Below are 18,562 nucleotides of genomic sequence, written 5' to 3' on the forward strand. Positions count from 1 at the left end.
AGAGTTGTCAGATCGGTGAAGTAGGCGGGGACAAACGTAGAGACAAATGGCTCAGTGCTTCAGCCTAGCATCATCAGTTACCAGGTAAATCTTATCCTGCCCTAGGCTTTAAACCACTCCATCTTTTAACTCTTTGCCGGTGGGAAAGACCAGTCTGTAGGTAGATTTCCCTAGATCAGTGGAGAGAATAATCCCAATATTCCCAAAACATATGTAGCCTGGAGTGCCCATTGGTTTAACAGTTTCCTTTCAAAATCCTTCCAAAAGACTGGCACTAGATAACTTCTCATGTCCCTTAGAGGGAGGTTACTTAGAAAGATGTTACAAACCCTCAGTCTGTCCCGTCATTTGGAGATGGAGATGGGATGATGGAAGGCCCTTCTAGAGCAAGTGGCTGCTGTGATGAAGGAGGCACAGGAAGAATGCAGCGTTATCTGGCATCAAACCAAGACAGTTCCACCTTAGAGGTCAGAGACAGAGCCTGGAAAATCCCTCCCTGGGATTCCATTGCTTCTTTTGTTCTAGCCAGCAAAGCTTCCTCTCATCTTTTCTGCTTTTTGGAGCCAGGAAATCCTCTCCTCCACCACTCTGAGCCATCTCTGGGCAGACTGCAGGACAACTCCCCTTAACCCTTGATAAACAGCTCATGGTGGACCAGTTCCCAAAGCTCACCTGCCTCCCCCAAATGCCACTTCTCATGTATTTTTCTCCCTCTGGTCCTACCTGTCCCCAAGCAGGTCCCTGCATTATGAAGCCACTAGAAAAATATAATAAAGCTTCTCTCCTCTTCTTCCCCAGGAAAAGACGGATTTTAAATTTCAATTCGTGCTCCTATCCCACTGTGAACTATGCAATTGGTGGCTTTTTCCATCACAATTTAAAACCCTAAATTAGCTTCTCTCTGCTCCCCATCAGGCTTCAGGGCTGTGTCTCTCCACCTCTGAGTTTCTGCAAGCTCTTGGACTTGATTTAGTAATGAGCTAAATGAGAGAGGATTAAGAGACAGCCCCTTGACACCACACTTATCTATCAATATTTGTGAAGAAAAAAGAAGCATGTGCCAAAAGTGAAGACAAAGATGAATATTAGAAACAAAAGACTTGTTTCATGTAATGAGTTGAGATTAATTGAAGTTCTGCCCATGTTTCCCAGCCACCCTTACTCTCAACCCCACCCTGATTATAAGATGCTTCTATACTCTACCTCCTCTAATGGGCCATCAGGTGAGCTGGAATGGGCAGAAAATCGGGCAGTAAGTCCAAAATTTGTTGATCTTCTGCTTTGAAAGAGATACTATACTAGGTAGGCCCTTTCCATGGTATCTCATATAATCTTAAAAGACCTGTTAAGTGTCCTCATTTTACAGTTTTGAAAACAGATCCAAATATTCACACCCAAGATCTAGAGGTACACACACACATACACACACACACGCACGCGCGCGCGCGCACGCACACACACATCATATACACAAACATAGACACAGGTGCACACGTGCACACACGAGCCTGTCCGCACCCTCACTACATCCTGGGGCTGAGATGACCCACAGAAAGGTAGCTAGTGGCGGCCTCTGTTGAAAAAAAGATAAAGGGAAGAACCAATCCATCCATCCAAGTCTTAGCTTCCCTGTTCTCAGAACTCCTTCTGTTCTTAGAACCTGTGTCTCCTTGCTTTCTTTTTTTTAAATTTTTTTAATGTTTATTTATTTTTGAGACAGAGACAGAGCATGAGTGGGGGAGGGGCAGAGAGCGAAGGAGGGACAGAATCTGAATGAGCCTCCAGGCTCTGAGCTGTCAGCACAGAGCCCAACGCGGGGCTTGAACTCACGGACCATGAAATCAGGACCTGAGCCAAAGTCGGACACTTAAAGGACTAAGCCACACAGGTGCCCCTCCTTGCTTTCTCTTTTGACAGTTTCAAAACTGTAAACTCTCTGCCACACACACACACACACACACACACACACACACACTTCCCCTTTACATCCTTCCCCTTTCCCCTACGTAGGTAGTGAGCCTAACCTTGTAGGCACCAGGGCTTGGGATCCTCTTCAATGTCTACAAAGCCTGCCTGGGCACAGGAACGGTGGCGGTGTGGTCACGTGCCTGTGCAGGGGTGGTGGCCGCCAGCGTGCTGAGCCCCCCGCCCCACGGAGTTCCCTCTCGTGTCTGGGCCTGTACTCTGGCAGCCAAAGGAGACGTGAAACCCCCCGTGAGGCAGCAGCAGGAAATGCAGAAAATTTCACTTCTCTATTAATGAGAAGACTGAAGGTGCTTTTTAGACTAAAGCAGGACAGAAAACCCAGAAACCTGTGCTCAGCGAAGAGGCTTCTTCCTTCCCCTCCCCTCCTAATTTTACATAGAGCTGTGTCCCCCACCTCCCATCAACCCAAAAGAACATTTTAAGTGCACTGTCCATTGTGATTGTATAACTATTTCTGTAGCACCAGGACTGAAGGAGTGAGGGAGTCACAGCCACATACCCACATGCTGTCCCTTTTTTTACTGCCACTACCCAAGCCCAGAGCACAAGTCCTCTCCTTCCACACTGCCTCTCCCTCTAGGCTGGCCACCATGCACCACAAGTAGACTGACCACAGCATTTCCGTGCAGACTATTACAGGCAATGCCCAGCTAGAAGATAAGGATTCAGCCCCCATGTCATTTGATTTTAGGTCAGTTGGGGAGTGAGAACAAACATCTGTAAAGAGAAGAATTTATGTTAAATCAAGTAAGCAATAAGGCCATTGTACTTCAAAGAGAAAAGAGAAATCATTGAGGGCATGGTGGACAAGGAGTCCTCCCCATCTGAGGACGCCTGGAGGTGAGCACTGAATACTGGTCTGGAGTCATGTTCAGAAGAGCAAGGCAGTTGGCACCACAGTCCTGGCATATAACTCCACAAGTTTGGTAATGTTATGAGGTGCTGTTGGGGGTCTATCAGGAGCCCGACCTGGCTAAAACAAAAACAGACCACAATAACATCGCTGTCATCACACACTGAAGGAAGTCACAAATGTGGTCTCACGCTGTTCCTGAGAGTATGACCATAATAATAAATCACATCTTGGTACTTCCTTATGTTGCTCCCTGTAAGCTCTCAGGTTCCTCTTCTGGACAGATGTTTTAACTCAAGCCTCAATTTTATAAACTCAAAAATTGCGCAACCCACCAATCATTTGCAATAGAAAACCAAAAGCATGAGACCACATTTGTGACGTCTTTCAATGTCTTCTCAAAACTACACACACCTGCACCCTGCCAGGATTGCTAATATTACTTCCCAGTCTGTCCAACCTCGCCTCTACCCAGCCCCACCTCACCTCTGCCCTCCTACTCCATCTTCGACCTTAAATTCACTGCTCCAGACCCTAACCTTGGGGTTACTGTTGCTGTACCTAGCCCATCATCTTTTCATCCTGCGGCCAAATTACTTGAACAGCTAGGGGATATTCTATGTCATTTGTCACCACAGCTCCTGAAAAATGTTACTATCTCCATCTTAACAATGAGAAAATGGAGGCAGAGGGAGGCTGGTGACGGTCCAGATTTACCCAAAACCGTGACTTGAATGGAGGATTTATGATTCTAAATCCTATACTCCTCCTAATCAGTTAGAAAATAATTGAACATTGCTAACCATTTATAATAGCGATAAAAACTGTAACGTGTAACAGTTACCATTAAAAAGTATAAGAACTTTATGGATAAAAGGGAAAACTTTATTAAGATCCATATGAACACCTCAGAAAATGAAAAGACATATTCACAGATGGGGCATCCTAACTTAATGAAGAAGCCAATTTCTCCCCATATCACTAACCTAAATGCTGTCCTAACCAAATCATAGCAGGATTTGGGGAGAATTTGATAAAGTGATTCTAAAAGTACACAGAAATCAAACCATGAGCATCTTAGACAATTTTAGTAAAGAAGAGCAAAATGGGGTTTTTAGAGAGGTGAAGTTATAAAGAAATGGAAAACAGCCCTGCCAAATATTAAGACATATGAAAAGCCATAATAATTAAAACAATATGATACTGACATAGGAACTGACAAACCAGTGGACCAAATAATTCAGAGACAAATCCATGAACATAGGGAAACTTGGAATAAAATCCCCGGGAATAAATAGAATGTTTAGTAAATGATATTAAGAAGATCAATTTACTCTTTGGAGGAAAAGAAAGTTGTATCCTTATTCACATCATATAGAAAAATTCCAGATCAGTAAAGATATAAATGTTAAAGGAAAACAATAACACTAATAGAAGAAAGCATAGTGAAATTCATACATGGCCAGATAAATATAAGGCAAGTTTTTCTACCCAAAATTACTCATCAGGTAAAAGGGAATTACTTTATACACAAGTCCTTAGGTTCTTTTGTTTTCAAATTATGGCCACTCTTTCAAAGCTGTTTGGAGAAGATACATTATCCCAAAATGAGGTTAATAAATACAAGGGCCTCCATACTGTTTTCAATAGTGGCTACACCAATTTACTGTCCTGCCAGCAGTGCACCACCAGTGTGGAGGTTGCTCAAAAAGTTAAAAATAGAACTACCATTTGATCCACCAACTCCACTTTTGAGTATTTATCCAAAGAAAATGAAAACACTAACTCAAAAAGATATATGCACCCCATGTTGATTCAGCATTGTTTACAATAGCCAAGGCATGGAAACAACCCAAGTGTCCATTAATGGCTGGATGGGTAAAGAAATTGTGGTTGGGGTGTGTGTGTGTGTGTGTGTGTGTGTGTGTGTGTACAATGAAATGTTAATATTATTCAGCTATTAAAAAAAAAAGGAAACCTTTCCATTTGTGGCAACATGAATAGATCCCAAGGGCATTATGCAAAGTGAAATAAGTCAGACAGAGAAAGAAAGATAACATATAATCTCTCTTATATGTGGAATCTAAAAAAGTAAAACATAAAAATAAAAAAAAGTATTCATAGACACAGAGAACAGATTGGTGGTTGAGAGATTGGAGGAAGAAATTAATGAAATGTTTTTGATGTCTATTTTAGTTTAAATAGATCATTTTTTAAAATAAACAAAAGAATTTGGAAGTCATTCACATAATCAAAAAATACATTAAAAATAAATTTAAAATTGTTTTATAAAATGTTAATGATGGCTGCAGCAACTTTCTACTCAACACGTCTCTGGAGGTAAGGGAAACAAAAGCAAAAATGAACTATTGGGACCTCATCAAAATAAAAAGCTTCTGCACAGTGAAGGAAACAATCAGCAAAACTAAAAGGCAACCGACAGAATGGGAGAAGATATTTGCAAATGATACATTAGATAAAGGGTTAGTATCCAAAATGTATAAAGAACTTATCAAACTCAACACCCAAAAAACAAATAATCTAGTGAAGAAATTGCAAAAGACATGAATAAACACTTCTCCAAAGAAGACATCCAGATGGCCAACCGACACATGAAAAAATGCTCAACATCACTCATCAAGGAAATACAAATCAAAACCACACTGAGATACCACCTCACACCTGTCAGAAACATTAACAACTCAGGCAACAACAGATGTTGGCGAGGATGCAGAAAGAGAGGATCACTTTTGCACTGCTGGCGGGAATGCAAACTGGTGTAGCCACTCTGGAAAACAGTACAAAGGTCCCTAAAAAATTAAAAATAGAACTACCCTATGACCCAGCAATTGCACTACTAGGTATTTATCCAAGGGATACAGGTGTGCTGTTTTGAAGGGGCACATGCACCCCAAAGGTTATAGCAGCACTATCAACAATAGCCAAAGTATGGAAAGAGCCCAAATTTCCATCCACAGATGAATGGATAAAGACGATGTGGTATGTATATACAATGGAGTATTACTCGGCAATCAAAAAGAATGAAATCTTGCCATTTGCAACTACAAGGATGGACCTAGAGGGTATTATGCTAAGTGAAATTAGTCAGTCAGAGGGGCGCCTGGGTGGCTCAGTCGGTGAAGCGTCCGATTTCGGCTCAGGTCATGATCTCGCGGTCCATGATTTCGAGCCCGACTGTGCTGACAGCTCAGAGCTTGGAGTCTGTTTCGGATTCTGTGTCTCCCCCTCTCTCTCTGACCCTCCCCCATGCATGCTCTGTCTCTCTCTGTCTCAAAAATAAAAAAATAAATAAACGTTAAAAAAATAATTAAAAAAAAAAGAAATTAGTCAGAGAAAAAAAAATATCATATGACTTCACTCATATGAGGACTTTAAGAGACAAAACAGATGAACATAAGGGAAGGGAAGCAAAAATAATATAAAAACAGGGAGGGGGACAAAACAGAAGAGACTCTTAAATGTGGAAAACAAACAAAGGGTTACTGGAGGGGTTGTGGGAGGGGGGATGGGCTAAATGGGTAAGGGGCATTAAGGAATCTACTCCTGAAGTCATTGTTGCACTATGTGCTAACCAACTTGGATGTAAATTTAAATAAATAAATAAATAAATAAATAAATAAATAAATAAAATGTGAATGGAAACAGTTAATATCCCTACATTAATATATCATGTTATAAAACATGTTATTTTAATTTTGTGAGTTAGTAACTAAATAAAGGTAGCTAGCAGACATTTGACTATTTCCCTATAACTTTTATATCCCTCAAACTTTATATATTGAAATTGGTCAAAAACTTCTAAAATATTCCAATCAAGAAAACTGAGTATCATTTTATCACTTTACATTCCAGTGAAAATTGTGACTTTACTGCCTTGGGGTTGGAAAGAATTTCTTAAGATCACAAAACACAAACCATGAGGGTTCTGACTGTCAAAATTAAATAATTCTATTCAGGGAAAGAATATATACGAATTTAACTGAAGAGCAGCAAACTAGAAGGCATTGCAATATTTATACTGACGTAAAATTATTACATAGACTATATAAGAAATCCCCACAAATTCACAAGAAGACAATGCAATTTTAAAAATAGACAAAAGATATGAATCAGCAATTCACAGAGAGAAACCTATGAAAAGATGACCAACTTCAGTAGTAACACGAGAAAGGCAAATTAAAAGGAAATACCACTTTACATCCACCCTATTGCCAACATTTGAAAGTCTCGTAATTTCAAGTGTTAGTGATGATAAAGGAAAATGAGAACCACCTTGCTACATTGTCTCAAAAATAAATAAACGTTAAAAAAAAAAGAAATGAGATGGTTTAGGGGCACCTGGGTGGCTCAGTTGGTTGAGCATCTGACTCCGGCTCAGGTCACAATCTCATGGTTCATGGGTTTGAGCCCCACGTAGGTCTCTGTGCTGGGAGCTTAGAGCCTGCTTCAGATTCTGTGTCTCCCGCTCTCTCTCTGCCTCTCCTCTGCTCACTCTGTTTCTCTCTCTCTCTCTCTCTCTCTCTCTCTCTCTCTCTCTCTCTCTCAAAAATAAAATAAACATTTTTAAAAATTTTTTAAAGAAGTGAGATGGTTTAGGGACGCCTGGGTGGCTCAGTCAGTTAAGCGTCCAACTCTTGATTTCAGCTCAGGTCATGATCTCACGGTTTGTGAGTTCGAGCCCCTTGTCAAGCTCTGTGCTGACAGCACTGAGCCTGCTTGAGATTCTCTCTCTCTCCCTCTCTCCCTGCCCCTCCCCTACTCATACACACACTCTCTCAAAATAAATAAATAAACTTTTGTTAAAAAAAAAAAGGAAAAAAGAAAAGAAAGAAATGAGATGATTTAGAGGAGGTGCCAACTCCTGGGAATTGGATATTTTCCCCTAGATTAGATGCTGGTACAATGTGAAGAAGAGACTCTCTCACCAATACCAAAGTAATTTCACTCTTGACTTTCATGCCACCCCCTCGTCCAAAGCAACTCCCAGACCCTAAGGAAAGCAAGATGCAAAGTCTTATGACAGTAAGAAAGCATATGCAAAGGAATTTACCACCAGTAGTCACGTGTCCCTCGCCCCCACTACCTGCTCAGGGCAGCACTACCACAGTTCTCCTTGGATGATCCACTCAGGCCAAAGAACAATCGTTGGAGGGACACATGAGTTGCGGGCCCTTCCAAGCTAGCTGTTCATACTTCACTTCAGGAGCCTGAATATACTGTTTTCACAGAACCGACACAACTGAATTAGAATAGCATTTAAAAACTGATTTTTCCCACTCCTGAGCTCCTGTTTTCCCAGCTATGGTGAAGGGTTGAAGGGAGTTACATATTTCTCAAGACAGCCAATACTAGCCATAAGCATTTTCATAAACAGTAAAATGAAAAAGAAAAAAATCCGCAATCAGCTTTCTCCACTATTTTGTGAGCAGATTATCAGAAAGTAGCTTTGCCTTCATTTGTCACATATTTCGCACAAACTGATAGGAGTGAAAGCCATCATACGCTGCTGAGACCAGGGAACAGGAGTTGGCTGAGGAGTTAGGGGTTTTCCCATTCCCCTCCCTAATGAGGGCAACCTTTGTTTACATTAAGGCATGTTGAATTTGAAATGACAACCCACTCAGTATTAAGAAATAAGATTTATTGCCCTGAAGTGGGAAGGAATGTGGCCGTGACAGCAAAGCCACTCTGGGTTCCCCTGGGTGCAAGCCCCGGGACAGCAGATCTTCCAGCTGAGAAACCTGTACATGCCCACACGTCCCTCAGGGGCATCCCAGGGACTTCTGCTCTGAGGAGGAGAGATCCTGTGCAGGATGTGGGAAGCCTGAGCTTCCCCCGCATGCATGGTTGACACTGTTGGCACCAGACTCTGGTCAGGAAGAATCAATCTGAGGAGAGAGAAAGATGGAGGAAAGCCATCAGGGGACCCCCCCTTTCCCAAAAGCCCCTCCCTGCCTGCCACATATCCCACAGAAGTTGACCTCTCTTTGGCCCCAAGTCATCTCCAAGCACCCCTCCTACAACTCCCCATATCACCCCTCTCCCACTCAGTCATGCCTGTGACTTGTAACTGTGTGTGTGTGTGTGTGTGTGTGTGTGTGTGTGTGTGTGTGTAACCGGGACCCCATGTCCGTGGTGCCCGATACAGGCCTCCCCACCCAACCACAAGATGACTCTGGCATGTCCCCACAAGAGCACTGTATGCGGCTCCCATGGCTCTCCCACCCACTCCAGATGCCCCGACGTACCACCTGAGCAAGGCTTTCGGAAGTAGATGATGAGGACTAAGCCAACAATGATGCCCAGCACACCCAGGCCAAAGGCCACACCACACAGCACATTCTCCAGAAGATCAGAGGGCAGCGCATTATGGGGCACTAGGGGAAAAGGGGAGTGTGTCAGCCTGGAGACTTGATTGGTGAGGCCCCCACCCGGGGGAATTACTTGGGCGTCTGGGGTGAAAAGGGAGGAACCGAGGCATGAAAAGTTGAGGTTGCTCAGAGTGAGAATGGATTTAAACAAGATCCAAGTGGAGAAAGAAGGCCCTCCCATGGGTCCATCATTTTTTGCCCCCAAAAGGAACCAGGCTTCCAGGAGGAAGTTTCTCACCCCAAAAGGCAATTGCGGTGTAGCTGTCAATCTCATGAGTTACCATGCAGGAGTAAAGGTCAGAGGGTACTGGTGTGAAGTTTAAGTAAGAAAAGGCCTGGAAGCTGAGTCCATCCACAGCTGACACAAAAGTGGGCCTGACTCCTTCCACAGGGTCCAAATGATGCTGCCAGTTCACCGTCAACGTGGGTGGGAAGAGATTACTGACAAAACAGACCAGCGTGTTGGGCTTTCCAAACTCCAGGGGCTTCAGCGTGAACACCTCAACAACAGGTAACCCTGGTGGGAGGATTGAGGTGTGAGGGAAGGAAGTAACTAGTTTAGATGGTACCCCTGAGTTTGGAAGGGAAGTGGCATACAGAGGGGAGGGCAGAGACAGAGTAGGGGACGGGCTTTGGGGGGAAAGGTGAGGGAGGAGATGGGGCTCTGAAGGAGGTCTTCTTCCAGGTAAGACCCAGACCTGAACTTAGAGGCAGAGCCAGACCCAGGCCACCCTGGGACCCTCCACCCTGATTTCCTGTGGCACTTCCTGTCTAGACCTCACACAGGCATCTAATCACATGCTGTCTTCTTGTTGAAACACAGGCACATCATCAGATACTTTCTTTCTTCCCTTCCATCCTACTGAGCATAGCAATACAAGCTCTAATATTCAGTAGGCATCAATTGGTCCCTCTTGCATTCATCAAGTTCAATAGTTTTGACCCCCTACTATGTCCTAGGCACATGCCTTTGCCCCAAAACAAAAACAGAGTACAGACTATAGTTGGTAAGGGGAGATCCAGAAGGCATTGGATAGGCAAACTGATGTGAAAGGGAATAATTCACTGTACATGTTGAGGAGGTTAAGAATGCAGCCCCTACCCCCGCCCCCAGAGACACCCCTGACCTCTAGACACAGGGATTTTCCCTTCAAGTTTTGGCCCTATTTCCCGGATCATAGCCTGGCAGAATGCTTTGTCAAATAAAATGGCAGAAGTATCTCCAAGCTTCTGAGCCCAGTCAGCAAATTCAGGTAGGCGAGGCACTCGGGTATTCTGGGAAAAGTCGAAGGAGAAAAGCTGGTCTCCATCATAAGTTTCAGAGAGTCCAATGTTGGGACTCCAGTCCTGGCAGTACATCGTATGCAGGAACGTGTGGTTTTGCAGTTCATCCTGCCACACTGGGGTAGGAGCTGCAAAGGAGACAGAGAAAGTCAGGGAGGTGAGAGTCTCCTCCTCCTCTTTAGCTTAGAAAACAGCAAGGCATGCCTTAGGTGGAGGAGGTAGGGTTGGGGTATAACCCCTTCTTGTGTCTCTTATTAAGGCTCTCCCTCCCAATGGGGGTAAAGAAGAAATTACAGGACCTCTCCAAATCTTCCCTTGCCCATAAAAATGACAACTGTCTAAAGTTGTAAAAAATAAAATAGGTGTATTTTCTAAAGTGACAGATTCATTTGGGGCACCTGGGGGCTCAGTTGGTTAAGCCTCCAACTTCAGCTCAGGTCATGATCTCATGGTTTGTGGGTTTGAGCCCCATGTTGGGCTCTGTGCTGACAGCTCAGAGCCTGCTTCCGATGCTGTGTCTCCCTCTCTCTCTGCCCTCCCCCACTCACACTCTCTATTAAAAATAAATAAGCATTTAAAAAAATTTTTTTGATTAAATGACAGATTCAGAGTCACAGTGTTAGTTGTGTGTTTGTGTACTGCACAGAGGCATCTGGCCAAGGAAGTAATTGGAAGCTGAAATCTAGCCTGCACTCTGGTCACCAAGCCATGCATCCTGGCACAGGCATGCATCCTCCCAAAAAAGATACCTTCGTCTAATTCACAGAAGGCCATCAATATTTACTTGTAAAGGGCCTGGGTGGGTTCTCTAGTCTTTGAGGGGAGGGTAAAGGAATGGTCATGGCCTCCCCAAGCGACAGATAACACTGCCCCATCCTACCCCCAGACAACATGGTAAACCGAAAAACCAATCTCCAGACTTCTCTTCAGCCACTTCATCAGCACAAAACCTCTCTGAAAACATCCTCACCCCTCCCTCAACCCTCCAGCCCCTGCAGTGTGACAGAACTGGAGGACTGGAGAGCTGCAAAAAATAATCCCTGTTCTTGGAGGCCCCCGGCTAGAATTCCTAGACACACACACACACACACACACACTAGCAGGAAACTTTCTACCCAGTACCTAATACCTAGAATAAAAGACATTTAGAGTAAGAGGGATCTTCCAGATTATTCTTCCATTCTGTCCCATCCTTTACAGAGAAGGAAACTAAGGATGAATAAAGTTAAGAAAATTTCAAGAATCACAGTGTGAGTTGATGACAGAATGCAGAGTAGAGGCCTAAATAGAACAGTGAATAATCAAATCCCAGCTCGGCCACTTTCCAAGTGTGTGAATTTGAACAAGTTACTTAAACTCTCTGAGTCTCATTTTTTTTTCATCTGTAAAATGGATATTGTAAGCTCTGCTTCAAGAGATTGTCTTAAGTGGAAATATATAAAGCACCAGACATTGTTTGCCATCCATCCATCCATCCACAGTTGATGTCTTTCCCAACTCTGTGATCATTTCCATTACTCCATAATGCTTCCCACCACTTACAAAGCACAGGGCTTCAAATGCAAAGAAGACTTCAAATGCTCTGGGTGGCTCCCTAGGCTCTAACCCGTCAGGACTGAAGTAAATGAGAGGTACTGTCATACCTTCAGGGGCGGTCCAGGAGTGGGGCAGCAGCCACAGGAGGTGTAAAAACCTTAGCAGTGCAGCTCCCTGCCTCTGCTCATGATCCATATCTTCACACCACACAGTGTGCTACGAGCTACCAACCAGCTGACCCAGGTCCCAGACTCCTTCCCCAGATCATGTTCCGCCAGCTACTTCCACAGTTGCCCTTGTCATTTGGCCAAACCAATCACAGAAGCGTAGGGTTTAACATCATCAGTTGCTGGGGAGAGACGTGGTTCCAGCAACCTCCTGAAGACTTGGTGTTTTCACCAGGGCAGAGTGGGGTGTGTAACTGGACTGGGAGGACAATGGAGGAATGTCTGCCTCCTGCTGGGGATCCCTCTTTAGCATCAAGCTATCAGCCTCAGCCAAGAAACCTAAGCAATGGGCTCTTCAGAGCAGCACCACCTCCTGGCAGAATGCTGTGGTGGAGAAGCTCCTCTTCTCTCAAGCAAACCCCCAGGGCTCTTCAGACCCCACCTCCTCCTCCCTCCAGCCTTCCCTCCTTTTTCTCAAAGAGGTATTCTTCGGGCATTAGCTCCAATTCATTCTGCAGAAATACATGGAGAGGTGCCTGGGTGGCTCAGTCAGTTGAGCATTTGGCTCTTGATTTCAGCTCGGGTCACGAGCTCATGGTGGTGAGATCTAGTCCCCTGTAGCGCTCAGCACTGAGCATGGAGCCTGCTTGGGATTCTCATTCTCCCTGTCTCTCTGCCCCTCCCTCACCAGTGTCTCTCCACCCCCACACACACCACACAAATAAATAAACATTTTTTAAAAAGAGAAATACATGAAAAATTTAATAAATGCTGGTATTAGGCCCAGTGCTAAAAATACAAAGATAAATAAAGGGTATTTCTGCCTTCAAAGAGCTTAAAGTCTAGTGGTGGGATCAAGAATGGGCCAAGCGTTTTGAAAGTAGTAACTTTTTGAGGATGGAGGAATAGGTGGAAGATAATCAAGACCTTCTAAGAATCTTAAAGGAAAGACAATTTGACCAGCAGAACATGAGGGAAGAGAAAACCATTCCAGGGCAAGAGGTAGGCAGGTCTGTGGAGGTCAAAGGCATTCAGAGCTCCTTCCTTTGGTTGGATGTGAGTGTTGTAGAGGCTAGTCATTGTGTCCCTGTTTGGTAGTGGGGTGTGGGGGAGTGTCAAGATGAGCTAGAAATTCAAGCAAGGGTCAGATCACACAAGCCGTGTGAGACCACAAAGAGGGTCTGGCTTTCAGAGATATTAAAACTGAGAAGTGACACAATTATTTTAACTTTTAGAAAAATTGGTCTGACATTTCAAAAGAAGGACTGGAGGTTGGGAAAAAATTGAGACAAAACTGCTGGTCAGAGTCTATATAGTATAGTACATCAAAATAAAAAGTTGCACACCCACACACCCACACACCCACACACCACCTTTTTTTTTTTTAGCAATATAACAATAATTTAGGTGAGAAATGATAAGAGCCTGAATTAAATCATGAACAGAGGAGACAGAGGGAATAGAATATTGGGCAATTAGGAGGTAGAATCTAAAGGGCTTGGCTACTGATTAGCCCAATGGAAGGATCAAGAATAACACTAACAGTTTCTAGATTGGGTGTCTGGGTGGGTGTAGTGATGGCCTACACTGAAACAGAAATGAATGCCTTAGAAGCAGATTTGATGAAGAAGAGAATGACTTCAGAAATGGACGGCTCAGTTGGTTAATTGTCTGACTCTTGACTTCAGCTCAGGTCATTATCTCATGGTTGGTGGGATCGAGTGACAGCTCCACAGTGACAGCATGGAAGCCTGCTTAGGATTCTCTCTCTCCCTCTCTCTCTGACCCTCCCCTGCAGGCTGGCATACACACACGCGCGCGCACACACACACACACACACACACTCTCAAAATAAACATTTAAAAATATTTTTAAAAAAGAAAAGATTGAGTTCAGTGTTGTACATGTTGAATCTGAGATGCCAGTGGTAGAGCCACACAGGAGGCATGAGGTATATCAATGGATCTCAGGTATGGGCTAAAAAACCTTGATTTTGGAGTCATCAGCACAAATGTTGAAGCAGAAGCAGTGGATAAGATCACGCAAGTAGGCTGTGCAGATGGAGTGGGAAGTGACACAAGGACATAAGTCTGCATAGGTTCCAACCCCACCCTCTTACAAGTTATCATCCAGGATCTAGTCAGGAACATGGAACCACTCTAGGTATTTCATACTGATGGAGTTTAATACGGAGAATTGGTCCCAAAGATGTTAAAAGGGCAAGAAGTGCAAAAGAAAAAAGTGTGTGTCTGGAGGCCCAAATAGAAAAGAGGAATACCTAGAAATCAGAAGATACTATTGCCCCTCACATGGAATCCATGTCTACATCTGCTGTTGCCCTGGCACAGACACCATTACAGTTGGTTCTGGATCTACTGAAAAGGTTCCATTTTTGTCAAGGCCAGATCATTGAAAAGGTACTTTCTCTACCTCTAAGGCTGGAGTCCAGAATCACCCATTTTTGCTGCTGCCATATCTACCAGCAACTGCCACTCTGTTAGTAACTAAAGCACGAAGCTTCTTGGTTTCTCTTGCCTTCTTATCTCCCACCAGTACCTCCTATTGAGAGACTCTAACAGGAAGCCAACTGGCTAGGACATGCCTTGGGAATTATGTACCTTACAGATGCCTAGGCTGAAAAGTCCAGAACACAGTATAGGAGGGCATGGCACTGACACCAGAAAATAACCAGTACACTGAAATGGATTCATTTGTAGGAATCTAGTGACACCAGCAGCATCAAGATAGCTACAAAAGCAAAAAGGAGAGCAAGGAAGAAACAGATTCAGAAAAGTAGAGGTGTTCCATGCAGAAGGACAAGGTCAGTATAATAAAATGCTACCCAGAAGTCAAGGAAGGACTGAAGTGTCCTTAGATTTGGTAATTATGAAACAGTTGACAAATGTATTGAGAGCAGTTTCAGTGTTGCAGTGGGAGTTGACTCCAGATTGTGGTGGGCTAAGAAGTAAGTGGGAGGTGAGGAAGAAACTGTCACTGTATATGCTGGAAGTCTAATAGAGAAGAAAAGGAGAGAAAGACAGAAGGGGTGGGGGAAGAGGCAGCGAGAAAGATTTAATGTGGCAATTAAGTAATCTTAGAAATTAATCTATGCGAGTATGGTCCATCAGTATTTTTCAGACTTTCAAAATCCAAACTCCCTTTTGAAAAATAAATAACAGCAGCAATAATAGCCAAAATCAAGAACAACCCTATTATGACCTCCTGGATATCCTGAAACACTAACACATATATTGTACGTGAGCACACTTGTGAATGTGTGTGGTGGGGGAGGGTGGAGTGCCAGGCTTGGGATAGGGTTTGGAAATCATTGTGTTACACTCCAAAAACCAGGGCATTTTCCCAGTGCCCCACTCTTTACGGGCTAACACATCAGCAGTTCCTGTGGTGGGAGAGTCAGGCCCTTGGGGGAAGCAGAAAGGAAGTTTATAACATCACCAGGACTATAGGGGGAGACATGTAGCACACAGCCACCTAGAGTCTAAGCCAGGGGTCTGCAAACTTTTTCCAAAAAGGACCAGAAAGTAAATATTTTAGGCTTTGTGGGCAACTCATCTCTGTCTCGTGTGCTCAGCTGCAGCACGAAAACAGCCACAGGCAACATGTAAATGAAACAGCATGGCTATGCTCCCGGTTTCCTCCCAGCTTTTCCTCTCACTTCCTGGGCATCTCCTTCTCAGTCTCCTTCGTGGACCACTTTGTTCCAGTCACTCTTTAAACACTGGTGTTCCCTGGAGTTTTGTTCTTAACTTTCTTTTTGCCTACAGACACGGAAATTTTAATTTCATATAATTTTCATGACATGATTCTTCTTTTGCTTTTTTTCCCCCAACCATTTAAAAATGTAATAATTGTTCTTAGATCTTGGGCCATGTAAAATATGGCAGGCTGGCTTTTGCTTCCATACCACAGTATTCTGAGCACTGCTCTATGTGTGTGGTCAGAATTGTGATGGGGAGCCTCACAATAAACCAAAAAAGAGCTCCATTCCCCCTTGGGGATGGCAATTGGTTAATGAATACATTGTGGCCCAGATACAACAGATTGTTTGGGAGGAGATTTGAGGGGAAACAGGAGGAAGAAGACTGGGTGGGAGGGCTAGGAACAGGTACAGCAGACATTGGAACTACTCTGGGTGGGAGGAAAGAAGCAACAGGGTCCAAGTTCTCCACAGACTAGAGTGTGGACAAGATCAGGATGAGCAGAAATATAACCACCCATCATCAAGACTCTGGAGAGATGCAGTTAACTCCTTTCTCTCCCAGTATAAATAGTACCAAGTTCAAATAGTTATGACTACCCTCCCCTCTATGCAATCCTTCTTCCTGTCAGGACTCTCCAACAAGTTCCATAACAGATATTTCAAAGAGAGTCTGTAATTAGTCTGGGAAGGGGTGCCTGTGTGGCTCAGTCCGTTAAGCGTCTGACTCTTGATCTCATCCCAGGTCTTAATGTAATTAGTCTGGGAAGTGGTAATTAAGGGTAAGAGGAGCAAGGTAGCCAGTTCTGTATTCTAGTAACTCACTGTCTCTTTTGGTCATTGGATAGGAATGTCCCTGCCATAATGGCACCTGTAAATCCAGCAGGCCATGGTTTTCTAACAGCTCTCCCATCCCTTTTTAGTACTGCTCCATTTATTTTTCCTGGCAAGGTGGAATTTCCTGAAAAAGGTGTGGGTTACCATCTTTCCACTTTCACACTTGCCATTTAATCCGTAACCCTCAACAAAGGATTGTTCACCAGTATTTTTGTGTAGCTAAATCAAATGGATTCTTGGTAACATTTGACACTGTTGGCCATGCCCTCCTTCTTCAAATGGTCTATTTTTTGGCATCCTGAATGGCACTCTCCTAATTTTTCCTCCCACTTCTCTGGCGTCCTCTTCTCCATCTTCTTTGTGGACTCTTTTCTTAAGACTTGCTGTTCCCTGGAGTTTTATCCTCAACCTTTTCTCTTCTTACATTACATTTGTCCTGGATGGCATGCTTTAGTAGCCACCCATTTTCTGATATCTCCCAAATTTACCCCTTGAACTCAGATCTTGGCCTGAGTTCCATACTACCCATATAGTTAACTTTTAGCTTTTTGGACATTTCCACTTGAACTCCACAGCAGTTCTCAAACTGTATTCTCCACAAAAGTCCCATGCAGGACTTCATCTCACAAACCCTGAGATCATGACCTGAACTGAAATCAAGAGCTGAACATTCAACCAACTGAGCCACCCAGGCACCCCTAACTTAACTTTTAAGTTTGTTTGTTTGTTTGTTTGTTTGTTTGTTTTGAGAGAGAGAGAGAGAGAGAGCACAAGCAGGGGAAGGGCAGAGAGAGAGAGGGAGAGCAGGTGCAAGGAGAGATGGAGCAAGCAGGCTCTGCACCATCAGTGCAGAGACGGACACAGGGCTTGAACTCATGAACCGTGAGATGGTGACCTGAGCCGAAACCAAGGGTAGGATGCTCAACCCACTGAGCCACCCAGGCACTCTTTCCCTAACTTAACTTTTAAAATGGCAATTTATTGGAAGGATACTGAACTAGCTCATGAAATCGAAAGAAGACTGAATAAGCTAGCCTCAGGAAGGGGAGCTTCATGGGCCTTAGCAGCAAGGGTTGAGCTGCCATTAATATGCCTCACTTTTAAAGACCTCCAGCCTCCATCTCTCAAGTTTCACATTGCTGGGAGAGACAATCTGACTGGCTCAGCTGGTATTAAGTGTGTATCTCTAGATCCAATTAGCTGTGGCCAGGCACACTATCACCTCTATGTATCAGAGTTATTTCCAGAGAAGGGAGAGTCATCATGAACCAAAAACCACCTCAATACAGCTATCTTCCATATATGGCATCCTTGACACTTGCCTGAGATCATCTGAGGCATAAACATGAGGTTAAATCTATGTATTAATGCATAGATATCATTTCCTAACTGCCTGGGTAAATCTGTGTATTAATGCACAGATAGTTTTTCCTAACTGCCAGATATATATGTCATCTACTTGATGATCTCTGGCCTGTCACAAGATTGCCACAAATTCAAAATATGCTAATATGATTCAATGTTGATTTATTAATAATAAAAATATTTATATTGCACTAACTGATTTCCTTTGGATCTATGACTAAAGGAAGTTTGTGTTTATTTGTTTGTTTGTTTGTTTACTGTGAGGGGCTCCTGGGAGGTTCAGTCCATTAAGCGACTGACTCTTGATCTCAGCTCAGGTCGTGATCTCACAGTTCATGGGACGGAGCCCCACATCGGGCTCTGTGCTGATAGCATGGAGCAGGCCTGGAATATAAGTTAATAAACTTAAAAATAAATTTTAGGG

General features: G+C 43.7%; 1 protein-coding gene across 2 annotated transcripts; it reads right to left on the reverse strand.

The window, feature by feature from the left end:
* Positions 1–8,480: 8,480 nt before the first annotated feature.
* LOC102956041 (HLA class II histocompatibility antigen, DM alpha chain) lies at positions 8,481–12,319 on the reverse strand. 2 transcript variants are annotated; one of them, XM_015542510.2, is made up of 5 exons: positions 12,159–12,319; positions 10,359–10,643; positions 9,470–9,748; positions 9,112–9,237; positions 8,481–8,748 (listed from the first exon to the last, which is right to left on the reverse strand). In XM_015542510.2, exons 1-5 carry the CDS (start codon positions 12,244–12,246, stop codon positions 8,744–8,746), a joined length of 783 nt encoding a protein of 260 aa, XP_015397996.1. In that variant the 5' UTR covers positions 12,247–12,319; the 3' UTR covers positions 8,481–8,743. The 2 variants fall into 2 exon arrangements, with proteins under 2 accessions (XP_015397996.1, XP_007093305.1); XM_007093243.2 differs by having other exon boundaries at positions 9,109–9,237.
* Between the last annotated feature and the right edge of the window lie 6,243 nt (positions 12,320–18,562).

Source organism: Panthera tigris, chromosome B2, assembly GCF_018350195.1.
Source record: "Panthera tigris isolate Pti1 chromosome B2, P.tigris_Pti1_mat1.1, whole genome shotgun sequence".
NCBI lineage: Eukaryota > Metazoa > Chordata > Mammalia > Carnivora > Felidae > Panthera > Panthera tigris.

Coding starts and splice junctions, on each gene's coding strand:
- LOC102956041 (XM_007093243.2), bottom strand. CDS start 12,246: ATGGATCATGAGCAGAGGCAGGGAGCTGCACTGCTAAGGTTTTTACAC. Junction 9,749..10,358: donor GAAAATCCCTGTGTCTAGAG/GTCAGGGGTGTC, acceptor TCCTCCCACCAG/GGTTACCTGTTGTTGAGGTG. Junction 9,238..9,469: donor CACCGCAATTGCCTTTTGGG/GTGAGAAACTTC, acceptor CTTTTCCCCTAG/TGCCCCATAATGCGCTGCCC.